This window comes from Condylura cristata, unplaced genomic scaffold, assembly GCF_000260355.1.
Source record: "Condylura cristata isolate star-nosed mole 26May11 unplaced genomic scaffold, ConCri1.0 scaffold00010, whole genome shotgun sequence".
Classification (NCBI taxonomy): domain Eukaryota; kingdom Metazoa; phylum Chordata; class Mammalia; order Eulipotyphla; family Talpidae; genus Condylura; species Condylura cristata.
In genome coordinates this window covers 48165336-48180033 of record NW_004567111.1, presented here as the reverse complement: position 1 = coordinate 48180033, position 14698 = coordinate 48165336, and the positions used below count along the sequence as shown (strand labels likewise).

General features: G+C 31.4%; 1 protein-coding gene across 5 annotated transcripts in view; it reads left to right on the top strand.

Moving 5' to 3' along the window:
- Nucleotides 1–8117, top strand: part of POSTN (periostin, osteoblast specific factor) — a 31086-nt gene extending 22969 nt beyond the window's left edge. The window contains exons 17-21 of one of the 5 annotated variants that reach the window (XM_004680214.1): nt 1092–1181; nt 2888–2968; nt 3359–3442; nt 6883–6924; nt 7973–8117. In XM_004680214.1, coding sequence (XP_004680271.1) covers nt 1092–1181; nt 2888–2968; nt 3359–3442; nt 6883–6924; nt 7973–8010 — 335 coding nt within the window. In that variant the 3' untranslated portion in view covers nt 8011–8117. The remainder of the gene's footprint in view (nt 1–1091; nt 1182–2887; nt 2969–3358; nt 3443–6882; nt 6925–7972) is intronic. The other 4 variants (XM_012723162.1, XM_004680216.2, XM_004680215.2 and 1 more) reach the window with 4 other exon arrangements.
- The last annotated feature ends 6581 nt before the right edge of the window (nt 8118–14698 follow it).

Genomic DNA, 14698 nt, shown 5'->3' with positions numbered 1-14698 from the left:
GACAAGGAAATAAATCTCAATGGTAACAAAGATCATTATATTAAATTATTAAAGTGTATTACAGTAAGAGTTAAATGTACTGAACCTTATTTTTCTTTTATGAAGTAGTTTTGATTAACTAATATAGTAATCAGCTTTCTAACAGTCAAAAGGATTTTCTCTGTAAACAAAAGCATTTTGCAAGTTAAATACAACATCGGTTTACCGATTTCATTGAAGGACTATTTATTAATTAGTAAATATTTGTATCATTTGCCATATAGAAGGTAAGTATGCAAATCCATTTTTTTTCATAAAACCTGAAATTCAGTTTTTTAAAGGTAGTTTTTTTTAAATGCTCAGCTTTATGTCCACTAGATTAAATAATGTAAGCTACTGAGTTATTAGAAACAAATTAAACTAACAATAAAAAATTAATGGATGATATCAATATGGTAAATTTAGAGCTATGTTAGTTACTGGTAGACTAGGTCATATTTACATATACTATATGGCTCACAAAGTGGAGTCACATATTATCTCAGTAGCAAATCCATAGACTGAATCATTTATCCTCATAAATACTCCTTAACGGAAACAACCAAAAACATTTAAAGCTTATTTCATAAAGGCTAAATCCACGTTGACACTGGAATTAAACAAGTCATTATGTCACCAGGTCCAACAAAACAGCCATCAGCTCTGCATAAGCAGGAAATGATGTGAAAGACAAAAATGTCAATGATGTCCATACCAAAGAACACACTGGACTTAGAAATAGAGAAGCCATTGTATAACACTGGGTAATAAATCACAGTTAGGATTCATTACTGGGCTTCTTATTGTAATGAAGTAAAGTTCCCACTAAATAATCTTTCCACTCAGGAAATAAGGTTACAAACAGAGTTACTTTGCCAGTTAGCTTCTCTCATACAGACCTAGGCCACAACTGCTACCTTTTATCTGAATTTATTTAAGACTGGTCTCTGAAGTGATTAAGACTGAATTCTAAATAGTATTGTTTTGGGAAATATATTTTACATTTCTAGTTTATGGCAACTGAGACACCATAAAAAGATAAAACAAATGCATTTTTCATTCCCTGAATTCAGAGCCAATTATTAAGAAATACACAAAAATCATTGATGGAGTACCTGTGGAAATAACTGAAAAAGAGACAAGGGAAGAGCGAATCATTACAGGTGATTTTTAATTTCATCTGTATTATTCTACCTGGATTTTAAAAATCAAACAGTACTTAATCCTAAAATAACTCTAGGAATCATTAGAGAAACAAAGTCATTTTCATGGTGGTGGTACTAAAGTGACTTCATTTGTTTTGGAACAAAAATAATATTCCATATATACAGTCTGTATTTTACCTGAATTAGAAATTAGTAGGCATGCTTATCCATGTGTTTTATTATGTGCATACATACATATTATACAAAGCTCTACCTTCTCTTGGCTATTTATTAATGAATTGATGACCTCTAAAAAAAAGCCATTCCCTCCGTGATTTTCCATTAAGTCTTAAGGTTTACATAGGCAACCCAAAATACATGCATGTTTGTATAAACAATAGATTAATAATTTCTATAAACCTCTGCATCATTTCCCACAAATAAATTACCCTAAAATTCTGAATTGGATAATCGGTAATTGATCAAGTAAGTAGTTAGCAACCATGGCCCATTTTAATTACTTAAAAATATTTAAACTTTTATTGGAACACTGTGTATACATTCATTTATATAATGCTTATAGTTGTTTTCATATTATAATGAGAGTTGTATTGTTGTGACAAACTATTCACAGCAAACTGAGCACATTACTTTATCTTTTTTATCTTTTTTTCTCTACCCAAGGAAAATGTAATATGAAATCATCTAATAAATCTGAAATTGCATTAAAAGTTTATGTTTTAGTAGGCAACATTCTTATGATTCAAAATTTAAAATAATATAAAATAGTATCCAGGTAGCATGAAGCTAACTTCCACCCCTGCCCTCTTCCACTTAAATTTGTTTCCCATATTTACATTAGTAACCTATTTTATTAGTTTCTTTTGTCTTCTTCCATTGTTTTGAAAACACAAGCAAAGAAGAATATACATCCCACTAAAAATGCACATCTTTCATAAACCCTAGAGATCTTTCCTTACATATACCTTCAGGGCAACCTTGCCTTTTTCTCAGCTATAAAAGATTCTTTTCAGCAGAAGTTCTGCCATTTATTAACTAACCTTAACTTGTTAGGTGTGTTTCAAATATTTTGCCAGTACAAACACTACAATAAATACTTGTTATACATTATCACTTACTTTGTAAAAAAAGAATTATTTTTAAAATGTAATATAGCATTTTAAGTTTCTTAAAATTTGTATTGAATTTAACACTAGTTTATAAAATACATGTTTCAGATTCACATCTATATAAAGCATCATCTGTTTATACTACATGTTTGCCATCAGAGTTATTTTAATTTTTCAGACAATATTTGTCCAAAATCTTCATTTTCCTTCCTAGAAACTGTAATTCAAAATAATAGAGTTTTTTTTTTTTTTTACTTTCCTACCACACACCACTGATCATCATTTGTGATTAGTCATTTATCTTCCAAAATAATGACTCACTGATGACAATTTAAAGTGCTTCAGTGTGGAAGCAGTCTAGCATACTAACATACGGTGCTGTTGTATAACTATGTATTTTAATGAAACCCAAAGAACTGTATGCTGACAGTAACTGACTTGTTTGGAATTCATACCTCAATAAAGCTGCTTAAAGTGAAAGAATTATAGGTAATTTTCAAGGTAAAAATAAAAAAATAAGATTCTTAATATTTGGTTCTTTGCAGAGGAAATTGCCTAATCTGTTTAGATCTTATTAACTTGTCTTTCCTCTAGGACCTGAAATAAAATACACTAGAATCACTGCTGCTGGTGGTGGAGAAACAGAAGAAACTCTGAAGAAACTATTTCAAGAAGGTCAGTGTGACTAGAAATAGGAGAATAAGACCTTAGCTAAGCTATCTGTATCAAATTCCAAAATAATCTTTGAGAGCTTTTACATGTTTTTTACTTCATGTCATTTCTTTGTTCACATGCCATACCAAATCAGTAATTTGAAATAAAATTACTGATGTCAAAGATGAGATAAAATTCATTGACAATCACATTGATTCTTGTATTATGCATTTACTACATATGTTCAATAGCATTCTGAGAAAATTGGCTTATTAGAAAAAAAAACCTAAAAACAAGAAAGAACAGTGTTGGTCTGGAATTCATTACGGAGCAGGTGACACTATATATCACAACACATCTCCTGTCTTTTTCTTACCTAAACCAATCTACTATAAACATGTATCCTCTCAGAGGTCACCAAGGTCACCAAATTCATTGAAGGTGGTGATGGTCATTTATATGAAGATGAAGAAATTAAAAGACTGCTTCAGGGAGGTTAGTAAAAGGGAAACAACTAACCTCTTAACAGGTTCTGGTGACTTTTTAAAGACTGAGAATTCAGGTTTTCCTTTTAATTAGGTTAATAAACACCACCATATGCTAACAGATTGATTTTTCAATGGTAGTTATGAAGAAATAATTGCTACATTAAACAGTCTTTAAAAAGTTCTTTGATATAAAATTTGGGAACAATGAATATATATTTATATACATATGTTTGGCTTTGGATACATACAGATAATTCTAAAGATGTTTTAACTATGTGAAGGAGAAATATTTTTAAATTGTCAGTTTAAAAAGCCCAAATTGAAAGACATTTTATATTAAAAAAATGTATTCATTGCTCTCACAACAATAATAAAAGGCATGTTTATGGAATATTGAAGTGCATAGATCTATCTAGCAGAAAAAGTTTCTTTAGTAATTTTCTTTTCCAAAACTACATTCTTAAGAATGGGTGTCTGTTTCTTCTAACAGTTTGAGTGACAATTCATATCTGGAGATGTAAATTATTCTGCATATGAAATTAACTTTAAGTATGGAATGTTCTCTGTCTATGGCATTAAAATGACCTACTTTTAAAAGCAATGGAGAAAAAAAAGAATTCAAAATCTTACACAAAAATCTAAATGGTAATTATTTGAAGGTACACTAAATGTTCTCATCATATATAAAACATAACTTGGGCTATTGTCATTTAAATAAATAGTTATTTTATTAACTACAAGTATCTAGATAGAAATTTGTTTTATAGGAACAAGTGTTTTAATTGTTTAGAAAAGTGGGATGTGCCCCTTTAAACTTAACCTATGAACTGAGAAATACAACTGAAGATTGGCATTTATTCAAAGTCTGATCCAGATAACTTTTCTGCATAAAATCATAAAAATTGTGTGCCTATGTGCAAATATACGTGCATATATAAATTATCCTGTGATCATGTCTAATTGTGGAAATTACCAATTATTTATTTTAATATAGAGCAGATCTTACCAATGTACTGAGACTATGTAATGATCATAAAAATGGTAGAGAGATATGTAATGAAAGATACAAAATTTTCCTTTAGTAATATATAGCACACCCATAATAAACTCTGAATCTCATAAAACAGACTTTATTCATCTCCCAAATTCTTAACTCTCTGTCAAGAAAACAGAAATTTGATAAAATTGAATTCTGTTTTTCTTCATTCCTTACCATAGTAAACAGCTTTGCTTTTAGAGAATGATCAATTAGTAGCCGCACCTATTTGTATTCCTTTTTTTTTTTTAATTTAGGCTTCAACCTCAGGTAAGTATATTTTCCTCACCTTAAATAAGTCCCCATTGACAGTCCATAATAAACAGTGAACTAAGTACCAAGTAGCTTCAGTCAAGATAAGATATACCTGCTCTAAGTTAATAATACAGTATTCCACGTTCAGTAAAGGACTTTCTGTAACTCCTCCTTTACAGAGCATCAATTTCCACAACATCACATCATATATATTTATCAATCATTTTCATATATTTTCAATCATTTCATTAGTAGCAGTGTAGCTACTAATCCCTTAAATGGATATGCTAGTTTTTATTCTATTAATTGCACATGCTAGCTTTCATTTTTCTAGCCCTGTAAAACCTTTGGGCCATCAGTGAGTTACAAACAGACTCTTGTTTAGATCCTCAGATACAGTGACTCATAAAGAAGCTGTTGTGAATAAAGATCATGTCGTGCAAGTCTGGCTTTTTTTTTTTTTTCTTTGTAAATATAGATAATTGAATATATCCAAATTATGTTGTTTTTCTCAGAATTTGATATTTTCTTCTAGAGCAGATCATACTACTGTACACAGAGTACATTGTGATAAACTGACTATATTTCTAGTCATTTGAATCATGATTACTATCATGACTAAGTAGTTCTTTTGGTAATAATATTGTAATTGTTACTGAACTATCTCAGAAACCTTACTAAAAATTCCATGCAGTGAGTAATTTTTTAAGTAGAACTGTTTTACTGAAGCTACTAATTAAGAGAGACCATTGGACTTTGGAAAAAGGAAAAAAAAAGTCATGTTGGAATATTTGGACATACCTACCAATAAAATATTCAAAGATCCACATCCTCTACAGAGAATAAGGAATCAGATTGACAATATAGTTTCCAATGTTGGTTCCAAATCAAACTCACTTAAGTTGACCCTTTCTCTCTGCCATGGTTTCTTCATCTGAAAAGCTGGGTCAACAATGTTACCTACATCGAAATGAGATAACATGAAAATGCTTTGGAATAATGCTCAGTCCATATGTCATGTTAGCTACTGTTAATATTATGGTTAATGAACACTAATATAAAAGCCACATTTTATATCCTAATTTAAATTCTAGACCAATAAGAAAAAATGTAAGATCCGGCAAAGAATTGGGCTGAAACACTGCCTGCTTCAGAAAGTCAGTGGAAAGAGAGGGGCACAGTGATAGACAGGTTTGGGGTCACTTTTGATTGTCCACCACATGTTGCTTCTCTAGTCAAGACCTGCTATAGCTCATTCATTTGAGGCTGCAGAGAGCCACTGAGATCAAGTCTGATTTTCTGCACTTTACTCCTACTGTCTTGTAAAGATATTCTCTGTCACAATGAACATTTCTTATTCTGCGATTATCATAGTAAAGTAGTGATAAATTAACAGTTAATTGAGCATTCATCATTGGAAAGGGGCAATGTAGACAGCAAAGACTTTTGAACTCTTTTTTTATGTTAATTTTTCTTTTAACTTGGTATCATTCAATCAAAATGGTGATAATTTCATGCCTTGATTTTCATGGGATTTCAGAAAATTGAAAGTTTAGACTTCATAGAAAATTTTATTTGGTGAGGATAATGACATATGAAAGCAGGAAGTAAAAATGAGCAAAGAGAATAAAGACATACAGAAAATTGTTCATTCATTTATAAAATGCATGTATTCTCTGATCTCAAGTGCTCAGCAATAGAATAAAAATGTGAATTTAGACTTACTAGGAGATTTTGTTGATAAATCCAAAAAAAGTAAGTGAATTGGGAAATATTTTAACTATAATGACACAAACCTGCAATATTTATTGGCACTCATGAAATTCTTAAATAAGAAAGTGCTATTTTAACTAGATAACCTTTTTTTAATGGTTTTATAAGAAGAACAAAATTTGGGGGTATGTTAGCACATATTTCATTAGCTGCCTATATTCCCAGCGTTAGTAGGTCAGTGATATTTTTGCATCCTCATATAATGTAAGGGATTCATTAATTATAAAAAGAATTTTACAGAGCCAGAAGTCTTATACATCAAAGAAATTTACATTTTACAGTGATGCTTATTTGAAACTTTATACTTTTCTGCTTAACAACAGTCTCCTTCTGATGTTAGTTATAATTTCAAAGTACTTATAATCATAACTATTTAATTTTAGACACACCTGTGAGGAAGATGGAAGTCAACAAGAGAGTGCAAGGTAAATGCATTGGTGATAATAATGTGTAGACATGGCATAAGTTTTTATAATAGGGGAAACCAAAAAAAGAAAAGTTTTAACATTTTATTGAACTGTACAGAAGAAAAGTTAGCCTCTTTTGAAGCAAAGTATTTTGTGATAAGAATCAGGATATAAATTCTTCATGTTATGCATTATTAGTAAAATTATCAATAACAAATGTCCAAGTAAAGGTAATTTATTCATTATGTATATTATAATTATGAATTATGTTGAGGCAAACTGCTAAACGTTGAACCATTGAGACAGACTCAAGTAAAGTAAAAAGCATCTTTGAATACCACTCAAGTAAAGTAAAAAGCATCTTTGAATACCAGAACTGAACAAAAGTAAGTTTCAGTTAGAACTGAACTCTGTCAAAATGTTACTGTTTGAGATGAGAATACAGTTTGAAACATAAGTATGTTAAAAACTGTGCACATAGAAAAAGTATCAGTGTAAATATGTACAAAGTGTCCATGTAAATATATAGATGATATCCAAATATATATTCACTATAATTTTCTTTATAACTATATTTATGTGCATTTCCTAATACATTCTTATACGTTCAAAAAATTAAAGGTGTCTCTTGTGGAACTTCTAAGCAATTATAAGGTTGAATTTCTAATATAATTACAAATTAATAGTCAAAAGAAGGTACAGGGCCTATGAAAGCATTTTGGGCATATATGACTAATGCCAATATAGGAATTAAAGAGTTCATTGTACAAATATTTATAATTGAAGGCCTTACAAAAATTCTTTTTAACATTCAAATTCATCCAAATTTTCCAAAGAACTAGTCATTAAACTTTTAAATTATGTTCAAATACTTTTGTTCAAGAGAAACCCTAACTTCATCACTGTAAACTGAGGATATTATCAAGAAAAAAAAACAAATTCCAACATATATTACAATAAGAAAAGGTGGTTTTTATAGGAACAACTCTGCGTAGAACATCATATTGTTAAATTCTAAAGTTTCATAATATTTAAAATCTTCTTGTTCTCTTTTCTTCCTAATCAGGATCTAGAAGGCGTTCAAGGGAAGGTCGTTCTCAATGAAAATACAGAAACCAAGCAACAAAGTTTATAAAACCCATAAATTAGCAATCTGTCTGAAGGGAAAATTATGAAATCTACTTTGACTTCTGGAAATGAACCATCAGCACAAAAAAATCAATATTGAAAGAATTTTGAATGCAAATTTAATTTTATTTTTCTGAATGCAAAACATGAAAGAAATTATGGGCTAGCCTTTTGTGGGATGGGAACTGAGGAAACTAGAACACTTTTTTTAGGTTTTAACTTCTTACCATTAAAATTTCTGGCTAATTTTGAAATCCATCAAGAAAATTCTTGTGAAATCTCAGTGATGAACTATTAGTCGATTGAGAAGACTGAGCCTTGATCTTATGTTGATTTTTAAAAATATATGCAGTTACCTTTCCATGCAAAGTTATAAAAATAGGTGCTGAGTATTAAAAGTTCAAACAAATTTTTATAGCAAAAGGCTTTGCACATTTCTAATACAATGTGGGTTTATCAGTAAATTGTTATTTCTACAACTAATTTTGTACTCCTGAAATTTTTGCCATATGCTTCTTGCAATACATATTTTTTTATTTCAAACATTTCAATGAAGTCATTTTTCAGGTATAAAGAGAATTACTTCAAATTTGGTAATTCAAAAAACTCAAGGTTTACATTAAGAAGTTTGGACTTGGGAACAGGACTTTATACCTCTTTTTTTTTAATAACAAATACTTATTAAAGGAAATTGAATACATTTTGTGTTGCTTGTTTATTATTATTATTCTTCCATAAAGAACTAACACACAATGAAGCAACCATTAAATATCAACTGAAAACCTAACATAACCCTGGATGTGTGGTATTTATGTGGTTAAAGAGATTAAACAACTAATTATCATCCTCAAAATATAGAAACAAATCATCAATAATTCAGAATTCATCATGAGTTCTAATAAAATAAATAGTACCTCACAAGCACAAATACATCAGTTAATTACTCCTAATTTCTGGCTAGCCATAGAGGCACAGAGATGACTTTCACTAAGATTTGAAATAATATAAGAGGCCACTACAAGGCAAAGGAGAAGTAGAAAAGTATTTGCTGATGGATTGATGTACTTAGATCTCACACAGTATCATCTTTAGCTTGGACAAGCGGAAATAAGAGAAATGAAGGAATAAAATGCATACTGATGAGAAAATGAGCAGTGATAGTGTACCAAGATTATACCATGCTTTGGTAGTCAGTCACTGAGATACTTGTAAAGTTGAAGAAGGCTAAACTGAAGATACCAGGCTAGACATACATGTGTAGCTTGGATCAGAGGTTCATATGGAAGTATCACTAAATGCCTTGAAAAGTTTGTATGATAACAAATCATTTTTTGTTTGTTTGCTGAGGAGCAACTAGGATAAGGAAGTGAGATATAAAAATTTAATAGTAATGCTTCCTGAAATTTTCAGGATGTATTCTAGTCTAGCTAGCATTTAGAGTTCTTGAAAGGAACCAAAATGTTCTACTAACTCAGTACTCATAGAGGATCCTGGGCTTCAACCTCAACTGGGCAGGACATGGGGTGACTTTACAAAAGTATTTAGAATATATTAAAGAATATATTAAAGAATATATTAAAGTATCGACACAGATGGCTATTCCAAACAGATAGCATGTTTTTTATGACCCTCTAGGAAAAGCACAAGTTATTTACATAGAACAAATTAGTAGATACATTAATTCATTTAGCCCCTTTAGGGTTTTCATTTGATGATGAACTAGATGTTGGACTTTGAGCATAGAGCGAGGTCTTTTTAAACGCTGTTAACTTTATAACCCTGCTTTTCTTTTAATTTTAACCAGAGAAGGTAAAGAAAATCAATATTGGCTAGAATACATACAAAAACCTAGCATATCTCTCTGGTAAAGGAGTCTTTCATGTGACACATGTAAATATATATTAGAATAAAATTTAAAGATAATTTGTCAATTATTAAATACTTTAATTATTTAAAATGTCACATGCTTGTTACACTATATATTTTTAATTTCAAACACTCCAATAAAACAATTTTCAAGTATAAAGAGAATTATAATAATATAATAGATGAAAATAAAAAATAATCTAAAACCCAATAGTAGAGATTTAAAATAATTAAACATCATTCCTACTCAATCCCTACTGAGATATTGTCTAAAAATTGAAGAGGCAGTGCAGAATGTGCTTCTAAAGGCAATATTTAAGACTTTAAAATGTCTGAAGACTTTTATCTCCACTTTCATATGAGAAAATAAAACTCAGTGAGTTTACTTATATTCATTTTTGGCCCTGCACTCTTAAATCAGGTCATCAATCAACTTATCACATGCCCATTAACCAACAAGTACTAGCTCGGGTGTGGCAAACACTGGTTTTCACAATTGTACAGACTTCAGCTGACTTCAGCTCTTTTTCTAACCATACTCTGCTTAAGTGGCATATGGTAAGTTTGAGTCTATGGAATTTAAGACAGTGGTTTCAGCAGAAATCTCCATAAAGCAGTATTTCTTTCAAAGTTAAGGTTTAATGAACTTGTGCATCTGAATCAACTAGAAGTTAACCTAAAACACAGTTAATCTTTGGACAAACATACCCACTAACTGCTTATTTTAAATGCTTTATTGAAGTAATTATACTGCAAATATTTGTTAAAGCAAGTTATAAAGCGGTAAGAAGTTATCACCACAATCGACAGTGAACATAGCTATCACCTCCCAAAATTTCCTCCCAAAATTTTTGTAATTCCTACCTTCCCATTTTCCCTTCCTCTCCATGCCCTACCCCCAACCACCCACAGCTTTACCTTATCTCACTACAAATAAGTACATTGTCTGCCTTCGATATAAACTGAATCATTGTATGTCTGACTTCTTTCCCTTTCTCTTGGATATGAAGGAGTAGAATAGCAAGACTATATGCAAGGTGTATGTTTAAAATTTAAGGGTACTGCCAAACCATATTCTAAGGGAATTCTAGTATTTTGCCTCTCCACCAGAAATAAGCAAAATTTTCAACTTTTCTTGCGAACACCTGACATGGTCATTCATTTTAATTTAGGGGTGGTTACAATCTTCACAATATTGTATCACCTTAATACAAACGATATAACATCTCTCATATTATACATACCTTCCTGAAATACCTTACCAAAGTTTTCTAGTTTAAGTGTCCAGAGGTTACATATCTTTTGTAAATTCTCCTTAGGTACCTAATTTTTTTTTGATGGCATTATATAGTATTGTTTTTAATCTAAATTGCTAGTTGCTTATTTTCTATATGCTGATCTTGTGCTCTTTAAATTTGTTAAATTCACTTTTTACTAGAACCTATACATTCTAGTCTTGTTACCAGAACTTACTGGTTCTAGTAACATTTTGTTGATAACCTCATATTTCCATAATAGTTATGTATGAAAATAAAGACAATTTTACTTCTTCCTTTGCAACCTTGATGTTTTGGCTATTTTTCTTGTCTTATTTTATGAGATAAAATGGAGTAGAATTTATGGGATATGAATAGTAAAGTTGAACAGAAGTTATAAGAATGAACATTTTTTTTTGAAGGATTTGTTTTTAAATTTATTTCTTCATAGAGAACTGGGGTACAGTACAGAGATGCGGAGGGTGATAGGATTCACCAGAGACACAGCAGGGAGCAGAACATGCAGATTGACGAAGTACAGTGCTGAGGGGAGCAGTGGGCGGGCCAGGAGAGGTCTGCCGCACCATGGGGTCACCTCTGGGGCAGGCGGGAATCGAACTCATGTGGAAGTGGCTTTAGCTTCTCAGTGCTGTGCTTTAACCCACTGCACCACCAGGGAGGGCCCAGAATGAGCATTCTTATTCTTCATGATCTTAGAGGGAAAAGAGCCGTTCAGTATTTCAGTCTTAAGTATGTTTATTTTGAAATTAACATCACTACTTGTCTAGTAGATATCAATTATCAGGCAAAAGAAAGTGTTTTTTATTCAAACTTTACTTAGAATTCTTTTATCAGGAATGAAAGGTGGGTTTTACCAAATAATTTCTGTACATCTATTGAGAAAATAATATGGGTTTTCTTTTTTAGTTTCATATGGTGAATTATATGGAATTTATTTTGAATATTAAATCCACCCCATTCGTTTCATTCATTCTATGATGTATTCTACTGGGTTATGTTATATTCAATCTACAAAAGTTTATTGGTCTACAGTTTTGTGTGTGTGTGTGTGTGTTTTTTTTTTTTTTTTTTGCCTAAGTTTAGTATCATGGTTATGCAAGATACACAATATGAGCTGGGAAAATTTATCTTCAGTTTTTAGAAAATGTTTGTATTGAGTTGATACTTTTCTTAAATGTTTAGTTGAATTCTCCAGTAAAGTGTATAGACCTGGAGTTTTCATTAAAGGATAGATTTTTAACTAAAAACTCATATTTAATCTGGGTCTATCCAGATAATCTATTTTTCTTCAGTGAAATTTGTTAATATGTCTTTCAAGGAACTTATCCATTTCACACAATTTTCAATTTGTGAGCCTAATCTTGTTCAAAATGTTCCACAATTTTTCTTTAAAAGTCACTAGTTTGAGGGACCTCCTTAGTGGCGGAGCAGGTTAAAGCACTGCACTGGGAAGCTAAAGCCACTTCAGCATGAGTTCTCCTGCCTACCCTGGAAGTGATCCACATGTCACAGCAGACCTCTCCTGGCCTGTCCGTTGCTCCCCTCAGCAGTGTACTTTGTCAGTAGGCCTGCTTTGCTCTCTATTCTGTCTCTGACAAATCTTCTTGCCGCCCCTGCACCTCTGGCTGTACCCCATTTCTGTATGCATAAATAAATAAATCTTTAAAAAAAAAGTCATTAGTTTGAGCTCTCCTGACCATCTGTGAATATGCAGGTGTTTCTCTTCACCAACTTCCCCACAAAGCAGCAGAGGCAGCTCTCTTCCAAGACTGCCCCCACCACTATTCAGCTGTTTCTTTTCACAAACCTGTTCCTTTCAGGGGAAGCTCTTACCACCCAGTTGTGTCTATGCACAATATACCTGCCCTTTGCATATAATTTTAAAGGATTAAAATAAAAATAAGTAGGCTCTCCCTGGTGGCACAGCGGATTAAAGCACTGCACTGAGAAGCTAAAGCCACTTCCGCATGAGTTCAATTCCCGCCTGCCCCGGAGGAGACCACATGGCCTGGCAGACCTCTCCTGACCGGCCCGCTGCTCCCCTCAGCAGTGTACTTCGTCGATCTGCCTGTTCTGCTCCCCACTCTGTCTCTGGTGAAGCCTCTCACCGCCCCTGAGCCTCCGGCCTGTACCCTAGTTCTTTATGTACAAATAAAATAAATCTTTAAAAATAAATAAATAAATAAAAATAAGTAAAAATCATCACATCTTTTGGGCCCAATTTTTGTAATTTGTCTTTTTTTCTGTTTTTTTTTTCCCTAAATAATAGAGCTAATTGTTAGTATATTTCATTGAGTTCCTCAAAGATTATGCTTTTGGTTTTATCAACTTCCTCTCTTGAGTATCTTTTTCCAATTTTATTAATTATCCTTCTATGTTTTTATTGCTTTACTTCTATGTTTTTGTTAGTTTTCTAGTCCCTGAAGGTTGAAGGTGAAGTCATGACCTAAGAACTTACCTTTTTCTAATATGAGTATTCAGTAGAATATATTCCTTCACAGTGTAGCACTGAGTTGTATCTGAGAAACTTTCACATGTTTTAATGTTCATTCAATTCAAATGATTTTTTAATTTTCTTTCTAAATATTTTTAATAATCTGTTATCTTTTTAAAAGATTGAAATAGTAAAGATTTTATCTGCTTACACATTTAATAACTATTCCTTGTGCCAATTCTTTCATGTACATTTGGATATGGAGAGTAACCCATATTTTTATCTGGTATTCTTTTATATTTCTTTTAATGCAAAATATCCTAAAAATTAATTGTTTTATTTTACCATATGAGAAAAAGATCTTTTCAACCTTATTTGCTGACTATGCAAATCTAGGTTTTATTCATAGTATAATAAAAATTTAAAAAAGCTAGATTATACAAATCTAGCTTTTATTCATAGTATAATAAAGACATTGTTCCACTATTTTCTTTCTTGTCTTTATGTCTCTGTATGTAGTATGTCCTTTCCCCCTCCTTACCTCTGACTTAAGATTTTGTCTATATCACTGGTTTTGAATATGACTATGATGTGCACTGAGTAGGCTTCTTTGCTTTGGATGTTTTATTTTTAGCTTCTGTGAGTTTCTAATCTTACCAATTTGAATTTGTCAGTCATTACTTCTTCAATAAATGTGCCTCCTTTCTGGGATTATAATTATACTATCATTAGACTGCTCTTAAATTTTTGGTATAGATCACTACTGTGCATATGTTTTACTAATTCTCTTTTTTCTATATATTCACTTCAGAGTTCTAGCTAATGTTTTTGTAGTCACTAACCCTTTCTCTTGCAATATATACTTGACTATGACCCCATGCACTACAGTTTTCATTTCAAATGTTTCAATTTTCATCTCCAGAATTCAACTTAGCATTTTCTATATCTTCCATGTCTTTCTATAATGTTTTGAACCTTTGGGATATAATTAAAGCAACTGTTTCAACATCCTCTGTTATTTTGAATAGTTGTGCAGTTCTGGGAGAGTCAGTTCAATTGACTGAATTGTGTCCTCATTATTCACCAT